The 23,880-nt window shown below is 42.8% G+C and overlaps 1 protein-coding gene across 1 annotated transcript in view; it reads left to right on the top strand.

The window, feature by feature from the left end:
* Positions 1 to 23,880, top strand: part of FANCC (FA complementation group C) — a 212,984-nt gene that overhangs the window by 149,502 nt on the left and 39,602 nt on the right. The window contains exon 7 of the mRNA XM_056127708.1: positions 4,213 to 4,377. Within this exon, the coding sequence (XP_055983683.1) occupies positions 4,213 to 4,377 (165 nt within the window). The remainder of the gene's footprint in view (positions 1 to 4,212; positions 4,378 to 23,880) is intronic.

Here is a 23,880-nt window from a genome sequence, read left to right as displayed (position 1 = left end):
CCTATAGCCCAAATAGCAGATAAAAGGACTATTACAAAAACTAAGGTCTTAAGTCGCTTTCCTTGCATGCAGCTGACCCTATTCAATCCCCAGCACTAGCATGGTCCCCTGAGCACTTCCAGGAGAGATCCCTGAGAACCTCTGGGTGTTGCCCCCACACAAACAGAGAGTAAAGGTGATTTGGACAGAGATTCAGGTGTGGGAATGTACTCTTAGCCACAGCTGGCTGGGCTGCTACAGTAACAGAAGCCAGGGTCAAGGCACTCAGACTTTCTTCCACTGTCCCCGGGGACACCTTGTTACTATCCACTAGAAAGGAGGAAATTATCCACCTAATAGCCCTCAACTCCCTAGAGGCGGGGGGGGGGGGGGGGGGGGGGGGGGGGGGGGGGGGGGGCGGCGGGCTACCCCACCGCCTACATGCTGCGGGAAACCCAGCCAGCATCACATCCTCAACCTCACCCTAATTGTCCGGCATGGACTACAGTAAACAGCATTCAGACGGAAGGGAAGGAGAAATTGAAAATTCCAGAAAAAACAAATTAAAAAGTCACTAGATACTAAAAGAAAGCCAGTACTACGAGGAAAGAATGAAGGAAGTGCAACAAATGGAAGAAAAGTATATTAAATGCATTGCCTAGAACAAGCAAATTGATTTCTTTTTAAAAATCAAAACTTTTTACTGACTTCTGGCTTTGGGAACACTGTGTCACACCTTCTAGGAATGTCAGTCTCCTGCACTCCCCTCCCCCAAATCCTGGGTAGCAGGACAGGCTCAGAGTGTCCTTGTGCCCTCCCCTGGTTTTTCCACTAGGCTTTTACAGAGGCAGAGTCATTTGTGCTGCGTTGATCATTCATTTGCTTTATTTATACTATGGATATGAGTGAAACCACCTGTGATTGTCTCTTGTATCCTGAATTGTTTTACTCCACGTAACTGTGGTCACGTCCCTATCCTTCTAGCCTGACTCCAAATGCCTGTCATCTTTTTTTTTATTAGCTGAGCAGTATCCTATAAGGTATATATATATATCACAATTTTTTAATTTTTCTATTTTTTCAAATAGCAGTTCCTGCTCTTTTTTCCTCTACTAGTAGCACTGTCCTCCCGTTGTTCATCGATTTGCTGGAGCAGGCACCAGTAACGTCTCCATTGTGAGACTTGTTATTACTGTTTTTGGCGTATCGAATATGTCACGGGGAGCTTGCCAGGCTCTGCTGTGCGGGCGGGATGCTCTTTGTAGCTTGCTGGGAAACGAACCCAGGTTGGCCGTGTGCATGGCAAATGCCCTACCTGTTGTGCTGTCACTCCAGTCCATAAAAAATTTTCCTCTACTACTAACTTTAAATGCTTTGCTCCAGCCTTTCATATGAGTCTATGTTGTATTAATACATGATAATTGTCTCCTCCATGGCTGTATAGATGGGTACTGGTTACTGTTAAACATCTAAGCTGTGTCATTTGTGTCATTTCAGATCATTCACATTTTGCGTAATTATTGATATATGGGGGTTAATTATTGCCATTCTATCTTATACTCACTGGCTATGTTGTATTTGTGGTGTTTCTTTTTCTAGTTTCTTTCTGCCTTTCATTTGGATTCTTTCCTTGGTAGTTCCTCAGTGTCCTTGGCTTTTCTTCTGTGCATCTCTGCTCTAGGCTTTTGTAGTTGTTGCTGTGGTTACCAGGGGTTTTTATTCCGTCTGTCTTTACCTAGGAGAGAGAGAAAGTACATGCATGCTTATAGATTCTGATTCTATCCAGTTTTTTCTGCCCTTTGGTTTGTTGTTGTTGTTGGTTATTCTTGTTTGTATTTCTGATTCCACATACTATTTATCACCATACTTAGTTAATATTCTTTTTTCGTATGAAAGAACTTTGAACTTTTCTTATAGTGTACATCTGGTGGAAGTAAACTCCACTATGATGATTTTGCAAAGTACAATATTCTTAGCTGGAAGATTTTGTTTTGGTTTTGTTTGGGGGTCACACCTGGGGTTCTCAGGGCTTCTCCTGGCTCTGCACTCAGGGATCACTCCTAGCATGCTCAGGAGACCATCTGGGATGCTGGGCATTGAACCTGAGTCGGCTGCGTGCGAAGCAGTACCTTGGCCTCTGTACCTGCCTTTTACATGGCTGCCCAGTTTCAGCCCCGCATCTCGTAGGGTACCTTGAGCCCTGCCTGTCGTGACCCCTGAGTGCAGAGCCAGGATAAGCCCTGAGTACTGTTGGGTGTGGTACTCAAGAACAAACAAACAAAAAACTAAAGAATTGTGTCTATTTCCTTCCACTTTATCATCTTCTGTGGCATTCCTGCTGAGAAATCTGACAGTTTGCTCAATCTTTGTGTGTTATGCATTTTTTTTTTTACCTAGCAGTCATCATTATTTTTTTTCTTTACCATAGAAAAAGGCAGAACCTGGCAAGCTACCCATGGTGTATTCGATATGCCAAAAACAGTAACAATAATGGGTCTTATTCCCCTGACCCTGAAAGAGCCTCCAGTAAGGCAGCATTGGAAAAGATGAGTAAAGAGAGGCTGCTAAAATCTAAGGGCTGGGACGAATGGAGACGTTATTGGCACCCACTCAAGTAAATCAATGAACAATGGGGTGACAGTGACACAGTGATAACATAGAAGAAATAGACTTTTGATAATTTATCATTAATGTATGTTGCTCAAGTGGGCACCAGTAACGTCTCCATTGTGAGACTTGTTGGGCTGGAGCAATAGCGGGTAGGGCGTTTGCCTTCACACAGCTGACCCGGGTTTGATTCCTCCGTCCCTCTTGGAGAGCCCGGCAAGCTACCGAGAGTATCCTATCCGCACGGCAAAGCCTGGCAAGCTACCTGCGACATATTCAATATACCAAAAACAGTAACAGTAAGTCTCATGATGGAGATGTTACTGGTGCCCACTCGAACAATTCGATGAACAACGGGAGGACATTGCTACAGTGCTGCACTGCTGATGTATGTTGGTGTGTTTCATGTTTTCAGTTTTGAGTCTCTACTCAGTTTCCTAGATTTTTTGTTATTTATGAGCTACATCTTTGGAGTCTACCCCACAACTCAGTACTTGGGCATCACTCCCAGCAGTGGTCAGGGGACCATGCAGTACTGGGGAGCAAACTGGGCCTCCCACTCGCAGAGTAGGCCTCGGACATGTGCAGCCGCTTGCTCACTCCAGGGCCCATTCACTGTTTTGAGAACTGAGTGCTCCCGGGTTCCGACCCTTTATTGAAGTCCTGAGAACTGAGTGCTCCCGAGTTCTGACCCTTCACTTATGCCCTGAGCACTGAGCTCCTGAGTTTTGGCCCTTGCCCTCTGTAGTGTGTGATACCTGCTGCAGCAGCTCTGCCAGTCTTGACTTCACCCAGACAGGAGTTTCAGCTCTCACCTCATCTCCCTTTACTGCTAACATCATGGGTGTGGGGTACCCGTTTCGGTGTGGAGGTGCTTAAACTAGACACCCTTGGGTGGTAAGTTGATAAGAGGTGGCTTTGGATGATGTTTTAAGGCTCATTCCTGGAAGCAGTTTATGCAGCAAATGAGCAAGCAGTTGTCTCCCCGCACTCCTCCTGTTTCTGCCCCACCCCCATGTTGTTCGCTGAGCCCTACACAGTCAGGTATTGTCCCCTCAACTTTTTTTTAAAGAATATGACATCCCTTGTTCCCTGGGAGGTGGAAAGCGTGGACCAAACAAATGAAATCACGTAGGAGCTGCTGGGAGCACTTCTGACAGATCAGGCAGAAGCAGGGGAACGGTAGGCAGCTCTACAGTAACCCAGAGCCCAGGCAGTGCTGCAGTTAACGGGGAGTGTGGAGATGAATCTGTCATCAGGTGAAAGAGCAGTGGTTACTGCTCCCTTAGGGCAGTGGCTTGAGGGAAAGGGACTTGTCATGATGAATTCCACGGGTTTTATCCTGAATATCTGAGAGTGAGCACTGAGGGAAGAGACAGTTTGGAACAGTAATTAAAGAACTTTGTTTGGGCCCTGCCTTTAGAAAGTCATGCCAGAGTCCTGATCTTAGAATCCCAATGCTAAAGGGAAAACTGCAGTAACTTCCTAGGGAGCTCTCGAAGAGCATCCAGAGATGGAATTATGTCGGGCAAAGCAAGTGACCTGTTACCAGCTTTGTCAGCCTGAGATTTTTTTTTGAGCTTCTTATGGCTTGAGAAATTGAACAATTATTCCTTTATTCCGTAGGATGAGTCCTGAACGCATGAAGTCGCTGTCACAGGTTTGTGTCCCTCTTATTGCTCTGCCTGATTTTGAACCTTTGGTGAAGGCTCTGCTCACATACCATGGATGTGACCCCCAGGAAGTTCTCTGTCCTGAGTTCTTGGATGCGGTGAATGAGGCCTTTCTGATGTAAGTGTTGTTCATTAATCCTTTCTTGAAATGCAGTTTCCAGAGGTTGAGATCTCAGGGCCTATTGAGAGTCCATCCCAGGTCAGGAGTTTTGGCTCTCTGCACTGTTTCCCCATTTTCTGTGTAGACCCCACATGCACTGCCCACCTCCAGCCCAGCCCCCACCATGGAGACATCCTCTAACGGGCTCTGCCCTGAGAAGCTGCTTCTCTGTCCCAGGCCAGAAGTCATCACTCTGAGCACTGTTTCTCCACAGGCTGATATCCCTGCCCGCCTCTGCCTCCCGACCCTGAGCATGCCCAGGGCTCTGTGGACCCACCCAGTGCTACTGACCTTTGGGTGCAGGTTCATGTCCTACAGTCCCAAAATGTGCAGCTACTGACAGCTGTACTCCACCTTCCTCACACACTGAAGGGCCTTTGGAAACCCTCGGATTTCAGCCTGGCAGCACCGAGAAATTATCATTTAAATAAGGGGCCTAAGTGGCTGGGTTCTGGCAGCAAAGGTCCTGGTTCTTCCAGGCTCCAGGACCAGGTGTGGTGTTGGAAAGATGCATGCATGAAGCCATCACAAACAGGTCTGGAAATCATGTTACCTTAATACAGCCTTTAAAAATAATAATGAAAACTGTTGAGGGTTTCAGTATTTATTTATAAAAGGGTTTTATTTATCAATAATTACTCCATTTGAAAGTTTAAAATATTGCTCCCTGTTAAAATAACCATTCAGAAAGCTTGTTTTATTTGAAATATTTGAAAAGATTCAACCTATCTAGATATTTTGTTGGAAAAAAAGGAATATTTTAATAGTTATTTCAGATTATTGTGAATAAATTCATTGTAAATTATAATGTGAAATTAAAGTCCTCTTCATACTTCTTAGCATTAAAAACTGCTGGTCTACCCAAAAGGAGAGATAGAACAAAAGGGAGTGCCCTGACACAGAGGCAGGGTGGGATGGGGGATGGGGGTGGGAGGGATACTGGGATCGGTGGGGGTGGAGAATGGGCACTGGTGGTGGGATGGATACTCGATCATTGCATAACTGAAACCCAAGCACAACAACTTGTAAGTCTACAACTGTACCTCATGGTGTTTCACTAATTAAAAAAAAAAATAGAAAATAGAAAAAAAAACCTGCTGGTCTGTGTTACATTGGTCTTTGTTAACATTAAAACCATTGATCTATGTTACATGACTCTTTTGGCCAAGTAGGATTTTGTAGCTTTATGCATGGTTCATTTGGAAAACATTGGTTTTTGTAAAGTTAAGCAGACCTTCCAAACATTGACATATTTCATTTTATACTATTCACATTTTCATTTATTTCTATCATCACTGATCACACCAGAAATGTCTTAAATATTGAAAATCTCTCAAATTTTGTTGTCAGAAACAACTTTCCAGATTAAAATTTCTGCTCTAAAATAAACACTGTCAATTGTCTTCCTGAGGCACGAAGTCACTCCTGACCTTCTACTTAACTGGAGATTCTCTGCTAGTCATTCTCACAAGTAAATTTTTATTTTTAAAAAAGTATGCCTAGTTGATTTTACAAAGTTCAAAAGACTGTTCTAGATAAATAGTTAATGCTATGTAGCAGAAATGCTTTAGGTATACTTCACCTTCACAACGCAGATGTGTTTTATAAAAGGCATTCTCAATGGAAAGCTTACTAACCTCAGTGCCTTGTCCTGCTGTGCAGACAGGCCTGTTGTGGGAGTGTCAGTGCTGCTGTGTGCGATGGTGCCGAGCACAAGACTGTCTGCTCTCCTCTGTGCGCTTTGATTTTATGCTCTCTGAGTACAAATGTCAACTGAGTTATTTTAGGAAAAGACATGAAATTCAACACTTTTTGTGTTTCTGAACCATTTGTATCTTAACTTTTTGAAATGTCTCCAAGCTAGTTTTCTTTTATTAATTTTTAAACTCCAAGCACAGAGGGGCTGGAGAGAGTGCAGCCGTCAGGCACTTGTCTTGAGTGTGACTGACCCAGGACCATCACTGCACTCTGCACGGTTTCTACAAGCCCCACTAGCCCTGAGGACCAATCAGTGGGACCCCAAAACAAAGCAGCACTTACACAATGTGATTTATAGTAGTTTTAACTATAAGGCTTCATAAAACGCTCCAACAGCCCACCCTACACCAGACTGTTTCTCCACAGGAGATTGGCTCAGCTCTGTAGACCAATTCTCAGAATCTGTCGCCTTGGCCACTTGTTATTCACTTACTATGTTTCTTTATATCACACATATGAGAGAGACCATTCTGTGTCTGTCCCTCTCTTCATTCAGCATGATACTCTCCAGAGCCATCCATGTAGTGTCCAATTTCATGAGTAGTATTCTACTGTGTATAGGTACCACAGTGTCTTTATCGAGTCATACCTTCTTGGACCCTTGAGTTATTTCCAGATTTGGACAATATGGCAAAGGACTTAGAAGTGAAAATATTTTTTCAGAATAGAGTTTTTTGGAGTAGTTGCCAAGAAGTAGAATTGCTGGGTCTTATGGACAACCTGGCAGGCTACTGAATGTTATCTGCCCACACGACAGAGTCTGGCAAACTCCCCGTGGCATACCCCATATGCCAAATACCAGTAACAATGATGGGTCCCATTCTCCTAACCCTGAAAGAGCCTTGAATATGGCACTTTTGAAAATCTCAGGGCTAGGACGAAGGAGACGTTACTGGGGCCTGCTCGAGGCAATCGACGAACAACAGGATGATCGTGATTGTGATGGAATATCACTTCTTAGTTGTGAAACAGAAGTTTTGTTTTGTTTTGTTTTGTTTTTTCACAATAATTGTCAGATGCTATGATTGACAATACTGTTAATTATCCTTTAATGCCCCATGGCCCCTTCCCACCCAAACTCATGCCAGATATGTTGACAGAATCTGTAGTTCTGATGCCTTTGGCCATTGATGTTCTTTTACTGTGTTTCTTTTTTTTTTAATTTTTTATAATTTTATTTATTGAATCACCGTGAGAACAGTTACAAAGCTTTCGGGTCTAAGTCTCGGTCATACAATAAAACACCTGTACATTCACCAGTGCCCATTCTCCACCACCAAAAACCCCAGTATACCCCCATCCCACAACCTTCCCCTACCTGTGGGGCAGATGATTTCCACATTACTCTCTCTCTACTTTGAGCACATTCAATATTTCGACACCAGACCCTCCATTATTATTTGAGATTTTACTCCAACACTCAGATCTGCTGAAAAGGCAACAGTAGACAATTTGTGTCCTATTGCTGTTTATGAATAACATATGATGTCGCGTGGCTGCAGTCGGGCCATGTGATTTTGAAATTCCAGAATTTTAACACTTAAATCTGGAGGGATTTCTGCCAAAAGCCACTGGGTTTCTAGATTTGCACCTGAGTCTCTGGGATCGTGGCCATTGAGCAACTTGATCACGAGCCAGAGAAGCCATTCGTGGGCAGTGACTTGGGATCTCGTTGGGACGGGGAGACCAGGACCAGCTCCACCCCCATCCGGTGAGGCCCAACAAGTTTCGTCACTGTGGGCCCAGACCTGACTGTTCAATGGCCTCTGGAGGATGACGGCCACCAAGCCGCCAAGGGGGAGCAGGCGGAGTGACAACACCCTTTCCTCCCTGGGGTGGCCCGGCGACAGTAACATACTATGGGGTCTGGATGCATTTCTGCCAAAAGCCACTGGTTTTCGAGATTTGTTTCTGAGTCTCTGGGATCATGGCCATTAAGCAGCTTGATCCGGAGTCAGAGAGGCCGTTCGTGGGCGATGACTTGGTGTCTCATTGGTGAGGAGAGGGAGGACAGGCCTGGCTCCACTCCCATCCCGTGAGGCCCAACAAGTTTCGTCACTGTGGGCCCAAGTTTGACTGTCCAATGGCCTCTGGAGGATGATGGCCACCGAGCCACCAAGGGGGAGCAGACGGAGGAACAGCACCCTTTCCCCCCTGGGGTGGCCTAGAGACAGTAACCTACTGTGTGGTCCGGACGCATTTCTGCCAAAAGCGGTTGGGTTTCGAGATTTGTTTCTGAGTCTCTGGGATCATGGCCGTTAAGCATCTTGATCAGGAGGCCGTTTATGGGCGATGACTTGGAGTCTCATTGGGGTGGGGAGGACAGGCCCGGCTCCTCCCTCCATCTCATGAGGCCCAACAAGTTTCGTCATTGGGGCCCAAACCTGACTGTCCAGTGGCCTCTGAAGGATGGCAGCCACTGGGCCGCTGGGGTTAACGGGCCAAGACACAAAACCTATTCCCACCTGGGTTGGCCCAGCACTGGTAACCTACTGCAGGGACCAGACCCATTTCTGCTAAAAGTCGCTGGGTTTTGAGATTTGTTTCTGAGTCTTTGGGATCATGGCCATTAAGCAGTTCAATCAGGAACCCAAGAGGCCATGCCTCTGATTATATAGCTGAGCCGGAGGTGGTTTGTGGGTGTGTTTCCCACATACCTAACTTTTGGCTGTTTACTTTCTTGGTAAGCTTTGCCCCAAGGTTTTTTGGGCGTCCAAAGGCACACCATCAGGCTGCTGATGCACTCGCCTCACAGTACAGATTGACCTGCTGGTGGTGCCATACCCCCATACTGTGACGTGGTGATGTATAGATTCCATATAGATAGCTAAAGCAAAACTCCTGAAACTCCATAAAATTTTAAACAGTAAGTTGGTCAGTTTTTAAGGTGTCCGACCAGTTTACCTTCCCACCAAGAGTTCTTAGTAGTTCCTGTTTCTCCACATCCTTGCCAATATTTGTTATCTGTTGTCTTTCTAATCAACTTGGATGATAATCTTTTTCTTTCCTAACTTTATTTAAACGCCATGTTTACAGAGTTGCTCATTATACAGTTACTTCAGGCAGGAAGGCAGTGTTACAGGGCCAAGCCCACCCCCAGTGTGACCTTCTCTCTCCCAGTGTTTCCAGTTTCCCACTCTCCTTCCAAGCATACCACCTCCTTAGAAGACATAAAGTAATTTATTTTGTATTGCTTGTTCCAACAAAATAGCTAATGGAATTATCAAAAAAATACCTCCAGAGAAGAAAATTTGTGAAATTTGTTGTGTCTTACAATGATGTCATTAAAGTCATTACCCAAGATTTTACTGAGCTGTTTGTTGCTGGTTAAGCACTCTGTGTTACTGTTTTTGTTCACTGAGTTTAGTGTACTTCTACGCGACTTTCCAATCAAATTTACTAGGCTGTCAGTACCGTGGAATTTGGATGTGTAGGAACTTTAGAACTGGGATGATTCTTTGACTTGGCATCTCCTCTGAGGTGAGTTTTAAAGCCGTGGAGCTGGGCCATTTATATGCTAGAGGCAGTGGGGTGTGGGTGGGACTACTGTGGCTACAACAGGGCAGGGTCTTAGCCTGCCCCACTCCCAGAAAGGCCCCAACCCAAAGACCCTTCTACCTTGGCGTCTGTTCCGAGATCTGTGAAGCTGGGCGATTTATATCGCTCAATTATTTTCTGAGCAATCTCCATACTGGCTCAATAAGAGTTGAACCAGACAACATTCCCACCTGCAGTAGATGAGAGTTCCCTTTTCACCACATCCCCGCCAACACAGATCATCTAAAGTTTTGTTGTGTTGTTGTTTGGTGTGTGTGTGTGTGTGTGTGTGTGTGTGTGTGTGTGTAATAGATCACTCTTATTTGTGTAAAATGATAACTCATTGTATTTTGCTGATGATAACAACTCGATTTGGATTTTGCTAATAAGAGCTAATGGGCACTTTTTCATGTGCTTGTTGGCCATCTTCTCTCTTCAGAGAGATGTCTGTTCATTTTCTCTCCCATATTTTTGATAGGGTTTTTGGATTTCTTTGTTGTTGTTGACCTTTGTGAATACTGTATATTTCTTGGGTATCAATCCTTTATGATGTGTTTAGTGCAGATATTTTTGCCCATTCATCTCGGCATCTTTTTGTTTAGTCCATGTTTTGCCAGGCAGAAACTCTTTAACTTGGTGTAATCTCACTATTTATAATTGATTCTGTTGCCTTTGTCAATAGGATCATATCATTAAAAACACCTTTGAGATCTAGATCTTGGTGTGTTCCTCCAGTGTTTTCCTTCAGTATACTCTACAGATTATGTTCGATCTAAGGTCTAGAACTAGAGGGTATCATGTCCAGTGAAGTAAGTCAGAGGAGATGGACAGATACTTAATGTTCCCACTCACCTGTGTTATATATAGTGACAAGATAAGGGAATAGAAGGTATCAAATAAGGGCAAACCCTTATTGTGTGTGGGGGGGGGGGGGCATTGAGGAGTGGTGAAACATAAGGGCACTGGGTTTAGAACATTTCAGTGGCTTGGAGCTGTGGTAACTATGTACACCCAAACCATAAGAGTCAGTACTACTGCATAGGGTATGGTGCTATCCAGCAGGTCAGCCCGTACCTGCGGGGCGAGTGCATCAGCAGCCTGATGGTGCCTTCAGGCTTCCTGATACCCCAGAATTGCCTCTGTGCCTTTGGCCAGACCCCAACAACTTGGGACCAAGTTTGCCAAGAAATTGAAAGGCCAAAAGTTAGGTATGTGAGAGTCATGCCCACAAACCACCTCAGGTTCAGCTATACAAGCTCAATAAACTATTTAGCACCTGCCTAAGGGGCAGGATGGGGTGATGGAGGAAAGATTCAAAGCAATGGTGGTGGGATTGGTGTTGGAACACTGAATGCCTGAAACAGCTGTATTATGAACAACTTTGTAAATCAGGATGTTTAAATAAAGTAAAAAAAAAAAGAGTCGATAGTACTGCAAGCACATGATCCAAACTTTAGTAAGTGAATTTTAAAAAGGAAGTTTCCTTCCTTGTGCTCCCACTGAGTTCCCACTAGCAGTGAGGGAGAGTTCCTTTCTTCACCACACCCCTGCCAGCACTGGCCCGTGGTGTCAGTCTATGCCATTTTCACGGTGTAAAATGATATCTCATTCTCATTTTGACTTGTATTTCCTTTGTAACAATGATGATAAACACTTTTTGATATGCCTCTTGTCCATCTGTATATTGTCTTTGTGGAAGTGTCTGTTTTCTCCTCATTTTTTTCCTGGGGTTTATGGGTTTCTTTGTTGTTGAGTTTTGAATTTGTGGAATAAATGCTTTACAGATTCTGGATATCGTTCCTTTATCTGATGCACTTTATGCAGATATATTTTTCTATTCCACATGGTGTCTTTTTAGTTTGGCCTGAGTTTCTTTTGCCACATAGAACATTTTTGATGCAGTGCCAGTTGTTTATTTTCGTTTCTGTTATCTTTGCCAGTGGGATGGTATCAATGGTGCTCCTTACCCATGGTCTACCTGGGTTTTCTCCCTGGCATCACATATGGTTCCTCAAGCCTCTCTAGGTGATCCCTAAGTGCAGGGCCAGGAGTAAGCCCTAAATGCCACCAATTGTGCCCCCAAAGCTAAAAAGACTTTTAACCCAGCACCTTTGTCATATATTCAGTTTTGGAGATTTGCTCTGAGATCTGTACTCTCTTTTTTGGCCTCTGGATCCACTTTCAAGTGCCACTTGACAGGTACAAGTACCTAAGGAAAAAAATCCCTAATTCCTCTATCCTATCACTTGTATCATTACTTTCATTTCCATATCTAAGTATGTATATGTATCTGTATACACATACATCATTCAGTGAACACATTATTTCTACTGTAAATTTGAGCAAATTTCTGTCACATAAATTAACTATGAAAATTTGGAGGTGTGGGAGTTGTGGGGTAAGGAAATTATATAGGGGTTAAGGTACTTGCCTTGTATCCCATGGTTTCAGGCATCACATATGATTCACTGGGATCACATATGGTCCCCTGGGCATCACATATGATCCCCCAGGTGTCATACATGGTCCCCCAGGCATCACACATGGTTTCTTGGGCATCACATATGGTCCTCCAGGCATCACCTATATTCCCCCCAGGCATCGCATATGGTCCCCTAAGCACCACATATGGTCCCTGGGCATCACATATGGTCCCACAGGCGTCACATATGGTTCCACAGGCACTACCCCATATCGCTTCTGTATCCAGAGTCAGAAAAAGCACCTGAGCACCACCACGTATAGTCTGCACGCAAAAAAAAAAAAAATGGTGGGGGGCAGGATGGGGTAATAGATCACAGAGGAGTTGAAGTGAATGCCTTGCATGTAGCCAGCTCCAATTTGATCTTCAGCACCACTTGGTCCCCCTAGCATTTCCAGTCAGAGTCCTGGAGGCCCTCAGACACCCTCAGAGCTACCTGGGCAGTCCCCGTCCCCACAGGCTAAGCAGCTCCGCATCCCTGTTGGCTGAGACTCACTGGGACGGTCCTCAAGCCTCAGCAACATGGAAGGGGCTCCCCAGTCTCCAAATGACAGAACTAAAAGTGCTGTGCTTTGCTTCGGGTATTCCTTCTTCCATGACCTTTGTGTTGATCTTAATTTGTGCTCTTTTTCTCCTCCCTAAATGGCTTCTGCTGACCCCTCTTACCTGGCAGATCTGCGGACCCCTTCTGTGTTTGTTTCTCTGAGAAGGTACTTCTCCTTCTCTTACAGAATTCTGTACGGCGTCTTTATTTTGTCACCACTTGGAAAATTTCACTCTCTTGTTTGCATAGTTTTTGAAAAAGTAAGTATGATCTTATCTGTATATATAATGTTTTTCCATCTTATTTTCTTAAAGATGGTTTTCTTTACCTGACTTTTTTACTTCCAGAATATATGACTCTCATAGTTTTTCATTTATCTTCTTTTTGTTGTTCTCTCAACCTCCTGTATCTGTGAATTGATTTGTGGCATTCGTTTAAGGAAATATTATTGTTTCAAATATTTCTCTTGTGCCCTTCTTTTCTCACATCTGTTATACCTATTTATAATTATGTTTTTTGCTTACATAGTGGTCCCACAGCTTTTGTATATTCCGGTTGTTTTTCTCAGTCTTCATTCTCTTTGCCTCTCAGTTTTTATGACTTATATTGAGATAGCCTCTCTCAGAGATTCTTTTCTCAGCCAGTCCAGTGACCCATTAAATGCATTTTTTTCAGTAACAAAGTTGGGTTTGTATTTCTGTTTCTTAGGAATTTCATCTCTGTGCTGTCATTGCATGGCTGTTCTTGCATGTTACCTACTTTTTCCTTTAGAGCTCTTAACATATCAGTCATAGTTATTTTAGATTCTTATCTGATAATTTTAGCATCTATACCATGCCTGGTTCTAATTCTTGTTCTGTCTCTTCAAATTGTGTATGTGAGTATAAGTTTCCTTTTGGCATGTCTTAATTTTTTTTTCTTGAGGGATTAGAGAGATAGTACAGGGGTTAAGGCATTTGCCTTTTGTGTAGCTGACCCTAGTATAGATTGTGCACCCCTCAGCCCCACCAGTAGTGATCCCTGAACACAGAGCCAGAGGAACTTTGAGGAGTACCACCAGAAGTGCCAGAAGTGGCCAAACCCCTCCCAGCAACACCAAAAAGATTTTTTTTTTATGTAATAGGTTAAAGAACTCCTTGAATTTGGCTTTTGATAATGTGATGAGAAACAAGGAAAGGCAACATGTTCTTTATTTATATGTAAAGGTCAGGGGCTACTCCTGACTCTGTGCTCAGGTATCACTCCTGGCCATGATCAGGGACCATATGAGTACTGGTGATTTGAACTGGAGTCAGCGGGGTGCAAAGTAAGTGCTTTAATCTCTATGCCTTCCCTCTGACACCTATAATTATTTACTGACAGGGAGTAGGGGAATGCTTGGGATTCTGCTTTCTGAAGTAGAATTTATCCTTCTTACCCAATGTCTAAACTAAATTTTTTAATTTAATATAATTATTATGATTATTTAGTTTCTCGGAGAGCCCGGCAAGCTACCGAGAGTATCCCACCTGCACATCGGAGCCTGGCAAGCTCCCCGTGGTGTATTCGATATGCCCCAAACAGTAACAATAATGAGTCTCATTCCCCTGACCCTGAAAGAGCCTCCAATGCGGCAGCTTTGGGAAAGATGAGTAAGGAGAGGATGCTAAAATCTCAGGGCTACGGTGCATGGAGACATTACTGGCACCTGCTCAAGTAAATCAATGAACAACGGGAACAACAGGATGACAGTGATACAGTGATACAGGTCCATATTTTAGGGAACAATAAAAACAGAGCTCCAGCCATATTCTCAGCAGCTGAACATCCCTGATCCTCTGCTTGTACCTCCAGCCTTCCAGGTCAGGCTGACCTCTTGCTGAAATCCTTAGGGTGATCAAACTGGATGCAGACTCCCCTTCCTCCAGCTGGTCCCAGCAGCCTCCAAACTAACCCCTCCACCATCTGCCCAGCAGGCCCTACTTCACATCCCCAACTCTGCTCTTCATCCTTCACACAGCTCACACTATACTTCTTGTCACTGGATGGAGACAGGTAGGGAAGGAAAAAAAGCAACAACCAGCCTGGATCCCTCAGACTCCTGGAGGATAAAGTACTAAGACTCACCCTCAGCACAGCAGGAACACAGCAAACACTGGGGAACACAGAGAAGCCCACCAAGCGCAGTGGGTGAGAATAATAACAAGAAGTGCTATCTGCCAGTACCCACCAGATAATCTCTCAGAGAGTGACTGTAGTGACACCACAGTGAGGATCTTAAATGAGCTCAAAGGAATGATGGCACGGAGACCCAAGCAAAGCACAAGAATGTTGAGAGCACTGATGAGAAAACTATTCAGAAGTGACAGAAATGAAGAGTATGTTAGGTTATGATTTTAAAAAGTGCAAGAGAAGTTCTCAGCAATCAATTGACTGCAGCTGAGGTAAAGATTAGGGAGCTCCAAAACAAGATGCAGCAAACCTCTAGAAAGTAGAAGATTTGAAAGGCTTGAAAGGAAAAAAGTTTGAAAAAAGTTTGAAAGGAAATTAACCACCAGGGAACTATAGAATGAAGTCAAGAGGAGCAATGTAAGAGTCACTCGAGTCCTTGAGCACCAGAAAGATAAGTTTGATGAAGAACCACTAGTTAAAGAAAGCATAGCTAAGAATTTTCCAGAGTTGAGTGCAGGCACTCTGATATTCCAAGAGGCTAGCAGGGTCCCAGGGAAAATAAACCCAAATAGAAAAGTTCCAAGCACACTATTCAGAATGGCAAAATCCAAAGATAGAGACAGAATACTGAAATAGAAAGATCAAAGAAAAGGAACTTCCATACAAAGGAAAGCCCATAAAATAACAGATTTATCAAATTAGGGCTCTCAAATGGTATTTGTACCATATCTCTCCAAGCCAGAAGGGAATGGAGAGATATGGTACAAAAACTCAGTGAAATGAGCACATCACCAAGAATATTCTATCCAGGTAGATTAACATTCAGATTTTTTTAATTGAATCACCGTGAGATAGTTACAAGCTTTCATGTTTGAATAGATTTGAAGGAACCATACAGAGCTTCATGGACAGGCGACAGTTTCAGGAATTCATGGCGGTAAAAACAGTTTTGCAAGAAAAGAAGTGTTAAAGGACCTTCTTTTTTGTTTTGGGGGCCACACCTGGATGTGCTCAGGGCTTACTCCTGTCTCTGCACTCACAGATCCCCCTGGCAGTATTCGGGGTAACATCTAGTTGATAGGGATCAAATCCAGGGGCCCTGCATTCAACACAAGTCCTACCCACTGTATCATAACTCTGGACCTCTAAAGGAGCTTCTTTTAAAAGTCAAGACAAACTTCTCAGCACTTTGTCACTGAGAGTGGAAATTACTCCCTGCTTAAGGCCCCCTCTACAAGGTCTGCAAGGCCTAGAAGAACAGCTTGTTTGTTCCTAGCTTTCTAAAGGTTTTATACTTTTTAAATAATAAATTATTGTTTCATTTATATTAAATATTCTTTGTCTATTTACGGACTTTTTTGCATCTATAGAATTTTTATTGTAATCATATACTTTACTTACTTACTTATTAATGCAGATACTTAGGCATGTCTATAATTTCTAAGATAAGGCTTACGTACCCTTTATAGGATAAAACATACTTTTATATGCCTATTCAGATTTTTCCTTAAAAATTTATAATCCTCCTCACTCTTACTAAATTTTATATTTATAAGATTTATTTAATGTTAATTTTAAAATGTATAATAAGCATAGAATTATTTATAAAATTAATTTTTAAAATTTATGTATCTACAAAAAGAGAAAGATGAAGGGTCTTTTGGTTTTGTTTTGTTTCTGGCTTTGGGGCCACATCCTGAGATGTTCAGGTGTTACTCCTGGTTCTAAGCTCAGGAATTAATCCTAGTGGTACTCGGGGACCCTATGGGATGCCAAGCTTTGGTCAGCAGCATACAAGGCAAGCTCCCTACTCATTGTACTATCTCTTCTGGTCCCCAAAAATACAGGTTTTGAAAAACAAATTTTTAACTTATTGATGTGCAGTTTTGTAGCATTTCAGAACTTCAGCTTTAAAATCATCTTTATGTGTATCGGTGTCACCACCTCACAATAATTTTTTTAAATGATCTCTCATATCTGTGGTGTATAAAGAAGTATATTAAGGGAACAACAAATAACCCAAGTCATCAGAACTGAATATTTTGTCTGTAGAGCTAAGTTTACATCGGGGAGTGTTTATGATGGGACTGGGTCCTTGAAACACTGGTGGAGGGAAGTGGCTCTCTGGTGAAGGGTGTGTTGTTAGAATGATGTACACATGAAAAGTATAATTAACAGTATTGTAAATACTAATACGTCAAGAATAGTAAAATGGTAAAAAAAAAATTATTGTTAGAATGGTGAACAGAAGTTTCCACACAGAAGTCATACAGATGACAAAGAGTCAAATGAAAAATACTCTGCATCACTCATCATCCATGAAATTTACCACAATGAGATAATACTTCACACCATTGAGACTTGCACACACCACACAAATTATAAACAATAAGTGTTGGTAGGAGTATGGAGACAAAGGAAACATCATTCGTTGCTTGTGGAAATGGTGACTGGTTCAACCTTGTTGGAAAACAATATGGATACTTCTCAAAAACCTTAGAATAGAGCTTCCATATGACCGAACAACCCCAGGGCTCAAAAATTCTATTTAAATACCTCTGCACTCCTATGTTCATTGCAGTGCAATTCACAAAAGCCAAAAAATTGGAAACAACACAAGTGATCCAGAACAAATGGCTGGATAAAGAATCGATGTTACGGGGGCTGGAGTGATAGCACAGCGGGTAGGGCATTTGCCTTGCACATGCTGGCCCGGGTTCGATCCCCAGCATCCTGTATGGTCCCCCAAGCACTGCCAGGAAAAATTCTTGAGTGCAGAGCCAGGAGTGACTCCTGAGCATCGCCAGGGGATGGTACATATATACAGTGGAATACTATCTGGCTCTAAGGAAAGATGGGATCATGCAGTTTACTGCTGCATGGATGGAACTAGAGAGTTATCTTGTTGAGTGAAGTCAACCAGAAGAAGGACAGAGACAGAATGACCTCTCATATAGGATATAAAAAATCCTAGTATGGGAGCAGCAAATGGCCCCAAACAGCAAAATCTTAAGATCTCTTACAGAACAGAGCTCTCCAGGGCAGTGAGACAGCAGCAATGGGTAGGGATGGTGAGGTGGCATGTGGGAGGGGGAGGGTGAAGGAAACCCTGAGGGAACGGGTCTGGTGTTGGCCTGTTGTCTGCATGAATCCGCACCATTAATGTGAAAGTGTGACTCATGTTGGCTAAGATTAAAAAATAAAGAACAGAGCTTGAAGGCCGGACAGATAGTCCAGGGTCCGATTCATGATGCCACATGGTCTCCTAGGCACAAAGCCAGGACTAGCCTCCTTGAGCACAACCAGGTGTGATCCACCGCACCCCTCAAGAAAAAGAAGAGAAGAGAGTTCTGTTGTGTTTTGAACATGATTACTTTTCACATCTTCCCACCTAAAGTAGGAATGGGTTTTTCTCTGATACTGTGAAAATTTCATCCGAGTTCCTGGAGGTAATCAAAGTTATACCTTATGAAGTTAATTATAGAGAGGTACCTCTATGAAGATCCGTGCCTAGGGCTTTGGTAAAGGGGTTGGTCTACATCCAGCAGTGCCAGGAATCTAGAGTTAGTTGCATACAATGCAAATAAGTGTTGTAACCCCTGGTTGGTCCCTGGAGTTTTTAACTGAGTTGTCAGTACTGAGCATCCAGCTATTTGCTATTTTCTCTTCAGGTTTTCCATTTAGCACTTGTTCCTTTGGTAGATCTTGTAGATCTTGTAGATATGCCATAATCTTCAGTATGCCATAATTCAGTGTATTCCATTCCTCAATCTTTCCAGGGTTTGCTTTATATTTTCTTTCTTTATACAGATCATTTGTGTATGGGGAGGCAACTCACAGAGCTGAAGTTTATGCTTTGCCTGTGGGAGTCCCAGTTTTCCCCCTAGTGCCTATAGGTATGGCCTCAACCCCATCTCACGTCTGCCCCCCCCATCTCACGTCTGCGCCCCCCCCCAAAAAAAAGACAAAGAATTCATTCTGTTCCAGTTCTTACTTTTTCAAACCAAGGGATGACGTCCAAGTCTTTTACTTGATGAATGGGAAACTGGAAATGTTTTTTAAAAATATGACTAACTTTCTCATCTGTAAAAGTTGAAAATAAATTGAACACTTAGCGTAAATTCTCCTAATCATCTTAAAATGTTATCTTGTAGTTGGTTTAGTTTGTTGGAATCAGACTGCAAAGTCCACACATTGCATTTGGTTACGTTCAAAGATTTCTTTTTAATCTGTAGGCTCCCAGTTCCTTTTTAATTTTTATTTTAAATATTATTTGTTAGAGCAATTGCTTTCCCCTACTCTCAGATTCCAGAACTTTCTACCAAAACAGCCTGCCAAAATGTTCTTTTAACCATATAAGTATTTTCTATGGGCAGCGGGCCTAATTTGTGACTTCTGTTTATTTTACCCGTTTCACATTTACGACCAGTACTACTTTGTTTTAATGGTAGATTCTTTTCCCAAAAATGCTAAATATAGAATATGTCTAATTCCCCTTTTTCTCTTCTTCCTCAGTGCTTTTTGATTCTTACCTTTAACATCCATATAGTCCAGTAAAGATACTGTAATGATGCATTAACTTAGGGAAAAGATCCAGTAAAGATGCATTAACTTGGAGAAACTTTCATCTTTGGGGTATGATCCCCATCAGTTCCCAGGGACCATGGCCATAGCTGTAGTGCTGGGCAGGGCTGTGCAGTGCCAGGAATCAGACTTCGAGCCTCTCTGTTTCCAAAGCATGCCTACCAGCCCTTTGCGCTCTCTCCCTGGCCCAGAACTAGCCTCTTTGTGATACTAGGACTTTATATCCACCAGTCCAAGAATATTTTTGTCTTTCTATTTGTTTAGATTTACTTTTATGCTGTTAAAGGTATACCTACTCCTTTACCAATTTTAGTGACTTCTTATTTCTAAGTTTTTACTACATTTTTGTTTTTGTTTCTTGTTTTGTTTTGTTCTGATTTTGGTGGTAGTGAGGTACATCTGGAAATACTCAAGGCTTACTCTTGGCTCTGCTCAGGGATCACTCCTAGAAGTGTTTGAGGTACCCAGTGTGGTGCTAGGGATGAAATCAGGGTTTGCTGCTTGCAAGGCAAGCACCATAATCTGCCCTGTATCCCTGGCCCCAGTTATTTTATCAGCAGGAGCTGATTGAAGAGAATGGAAGCAAAAGTCCTTTAGCACCCTCTTCTGAACCCCACAGAACTGTTCTAGGTCGAACTTACTGACAGAGTGTAGAGACTGGCCCCTCTCCAGCCACACCTATCTTCAGTGCCTTACTGAAATCCGAGGGCATATCCTCCTTAACAGAAGGCTGAGGGCAGTGCCTCTGAAAAAGGAAGCTAAGGCAGTGCCTTTTCAAGAGAAGACTGAAGACTTCTTAACTGTGGCTGAGGACAGACAGTGCCTGCTTAATGGAAACCTAAGGGCACTGCTTCTATTCCTAAGCCCAGACTCCTTTGCAATGTGTTGTACTTGTGATAAAACATTTTTCTCTCTCAACAGTTAGTATAATTTATTTGAATTCAAAAATTTTATCTGCTAATCTATAGAGAAAAAGACTGTTCAGAAATTCTGAGTGATCTTCAACTTGTCTAATTTTTGCAGTTACAGCTCAACGGATCACGGTCCTCCCGTTGTTCATCAATTTGCTCGAGCGGGCCCAGTAACATCTCCATATGAGACTTGTTGTTACTGTGTTTGGCATACCGAGTACGTCACGGGTAGCTTGCCAGGCTCTACCATGCAGGCAAGATACTCTCGGTAGCTTGCCGGGCTCACCAAGAGGGGCGAGGAATCGAACTCGAGTCGGCCATGTTGACTGTGTGCAAGGCAAACGCCCTACCGCTGTGCTATCGCTCCAGCCGCCCAAAATCCCCAAATAGTACCATAAAGATTAGAATCTTTCCTGGATATTTTTGCATAGACAGAGCATCTCTGCAACATATTTGGAGCATGTGGGACTGGGTTATTCAGTCAGTTTGAATTCAGTCTGTGAATTACCACCCACTCCCAATACTCTCTTTACTCCCAACCCTTGGGATACAACAGCACTCCAGATGTTTTATCTGGCATCTCCTGCTCTCTGGTCATTTAATTCCTACTTGAACTGATGTGCCTTGTCAAGTGCGGAGCTTTCCACTCCTTGCTTATCACAGCATGCCAGTGGAATTTCAGGTTTTACAGCTACTGGATATCTTTGGCCTTGATTTCTAAATATAGTCATGTACTTTCAGAAATGGACTGACTGTCTTCTGTTTAACAGTAGATGCTTGCCTTTTTGCAGTTTAGATGACCTGGAGAAACTTGTAAATTTTTAACAAGACTGTAAAGTAGAAATTATTCAGCAGATATGGCCTCTACAATAAATCCTCATTTATTCCTTCAAACTAAAGAAGTTTAGTGACTGAATGGAGGGAAAGCCAATAAAGGGATGTATGGTTGCCTGATTCTTCAAGCTGTCAACCTAATGTGAACTTCGGTTAAATTTATATTTTAGACCATAACACTTTGTTAGAAGACTTATTTAGGGGCCAGAAAGAGTTCTGCAGGAGGCCGTAATCCCCCCCGGAGTGACTCAAGAATACTGCGCCAGACATAGCAACTGAGTATCATAGTGTGTGCTCCCTAAACAATACCAAAAAAAAGAGTTAAAAGGGGTATCATCTGTTGTTACGTGAATTATGGTGACAGAAACCAAAGGGCCAAGGGTCTAGTTCTTTTGCTTGCAGGAAACTGGAGGTTAATTCCAGGCACTACATTGCCCACTGAGCACACTGGGAGTGTTTCATTGCGTCCAGTGCCTTATAATATGCATATTTAGCACAGTCCCTGCCACAGTGCCAGAGTAAACAATAACTACTGACAGGTTATTGTCAGGTAATTTAGATGAATGTCTACATGAAGAATGACTAGGGGGATATCAAGGATAAAAAGTTGTTAGACAGGGCCAGAACAATAGTACAGCAGTTGGACACTTGCCTTGCACTCTGTCAACCTGGGTTTGATGACTAGCATCCCATGTGGTCCCCTGAGTCCCGCCAGCAATTATCCTAAATACTGAGCCAAGAATCAGCCACGAGTATTACTGAGCGTGGCCTGAAACCCAAAACCAAAAAAGGAAAAAAATATTAAAGAATCAGTAAGTAGTAGTTGAAATTTCCATTTTATTTGTTTTTAAGTTGTATAAAGTCTTTTACAATGAAGCCCACTGGCTGTCTCTAGAGCCTCCAGCCTGCCTCCCATCTGTCTCTCCTCAGGTTGTCTTATTTCCGGTATCAGAGTCCACTGACTTACTTGTTTGTTTTTCTTCCTTATCAACATTATAGCAGCTTTATAGCAACTTAAGTAGTAGCAAGGGAAACAACAACAGCAAAAAAATTGTGACAATCAAAAAAGGATTGAGAAAAGGAAATATTAACACAGCACTAAGATATTTTAGGAGAAGATATTTGCACATCTGTGAAGAATTTCAGCAGACATAGACAGTGGTGAAGGGAAGCAGACACCGTGTGGTACGGTGTTAGAGCACTGTATGCATGAGACCCTGCTGTCAACAGTACTGTTAGTAATGGTCCCTCAAATACTAGGAATAATAAAAGGACATAAGCAACTGAACAACAGCAACAAACCAGCAAAATATGAGCAGAAGACCTGAATAAACACTTCTCCCAGAACACACATATGGCCGACAGACATATCAAAAGATGCTCATCATCACTGATCATCAGGAAAATACATATTAAAAACACAATGAGGAGTCGTAGGAGGTTCGCATCCCAAGCTGCAGGAGCAGCACCAAAGGCTGGGCCCCCCAAGTGAGCAAGGAGGATAGCAGGGGCTGCTTGGACACCCGGACTTGGCTCCACCCATCCCCAGCCCTAGGAAACAGGAAGCACAGCTGCATTAGGGGTGGGGGAGGGGAGCTACTTTTTTGCTCAGTATCGCCATTTTGCCCTCCAGATTATACACTTCTTCATCTTCCCATAACTCACTGCAAACATACAAAGACATCCTGCTTATAGGCACCTAACCACCCTACACAAGAAACAACTCCAGACTGCAAATGTCACAATGCAAATCAATGCAGAATCCCACCAGGATTTGTACGTGAAGATGCTAGACCAGATGATTCAAGCAGTCATAATAAGCTAAATAACCTCACTGACAAGGAATTTAACAAGGAATTGTTGAGGATGTATAAGTCAAAGAAACAATGGGACAAACTGCCAATAAAACACAAGCAAAAATGGAGAAACCTCAAACAGAAATGACAGATCTGAAAAACTTGGTTGGTAAAATGAAAAACTCAGTGGATACCTCAGCAGTAGAGTAATAGCTGCTGAGGACTGAATCAGTGAGCTCCAAGATGAGGTGCACAAAATCTCTAGACAACAGCAGAAGATGAGGGGGAAAAACCTTCAAAATAAACCAAGAGATGGCAAGGGAACTTTGGGATGAATTCAAGAGGAACAATATAAGAATCATTGTGGTCCCAAAGGGGCAAGAAGAAAATCCTGATGAAGCAACTGTCAAAGTCATCATTCTAAGAAAGTCCCAGAGTTGGAGAGTGCATGCATGCAGATCCAGGAGGCCTGAAGGGTGCCAGCAAAAAGAGATCCATATAAAAAAAACACTCCAGGACATATCCTAATCAGAATGACAAAAACCAGAGATAAGGATAGAATACTGAAACAATAGTAAGATCAAAAATAGGAAATTATATACAAGGGAGCATCAGTAAGATTTACAGCAGACCTACCTAATAAAGCCCTCCCTCTAGGCCCATAAACAGCGGTGGTACATAGTGAAAAAACTCAGTGAAACGAATGCCTCATAAGAATACTTTATCCAACCAGACTCTCATTCAGATTTGAAAGAACAATGCACATCTTCACTGATAAGCAATAAATCTGAAACTTTAATGAACTCAAAGCCATTGTTACAAGAACTAAACAGTCTACTTTAAAACAAGACAAGTCCCACAAAC

Source organism: Sorex fumeus, unplaced genomic scaffold (genome assembly GCF_029834395.1).
Source record: "Sorex fumeus unplaced genomic scaffold, SorFum_2.1 ptg000063l, whole genome shotgun sequence".
Lineage (NCBI taxonomy): Eukaryota > Metazoa > Chordata > Mammalia > Eulipotyphla > Soricidae > Sorex > Sorex fumeus.
The sequence above is the reverse complement of the archived record's forward strand: the minus strand, read 5'-3'. Positions and strand labels throughout refer to the sequence as shown.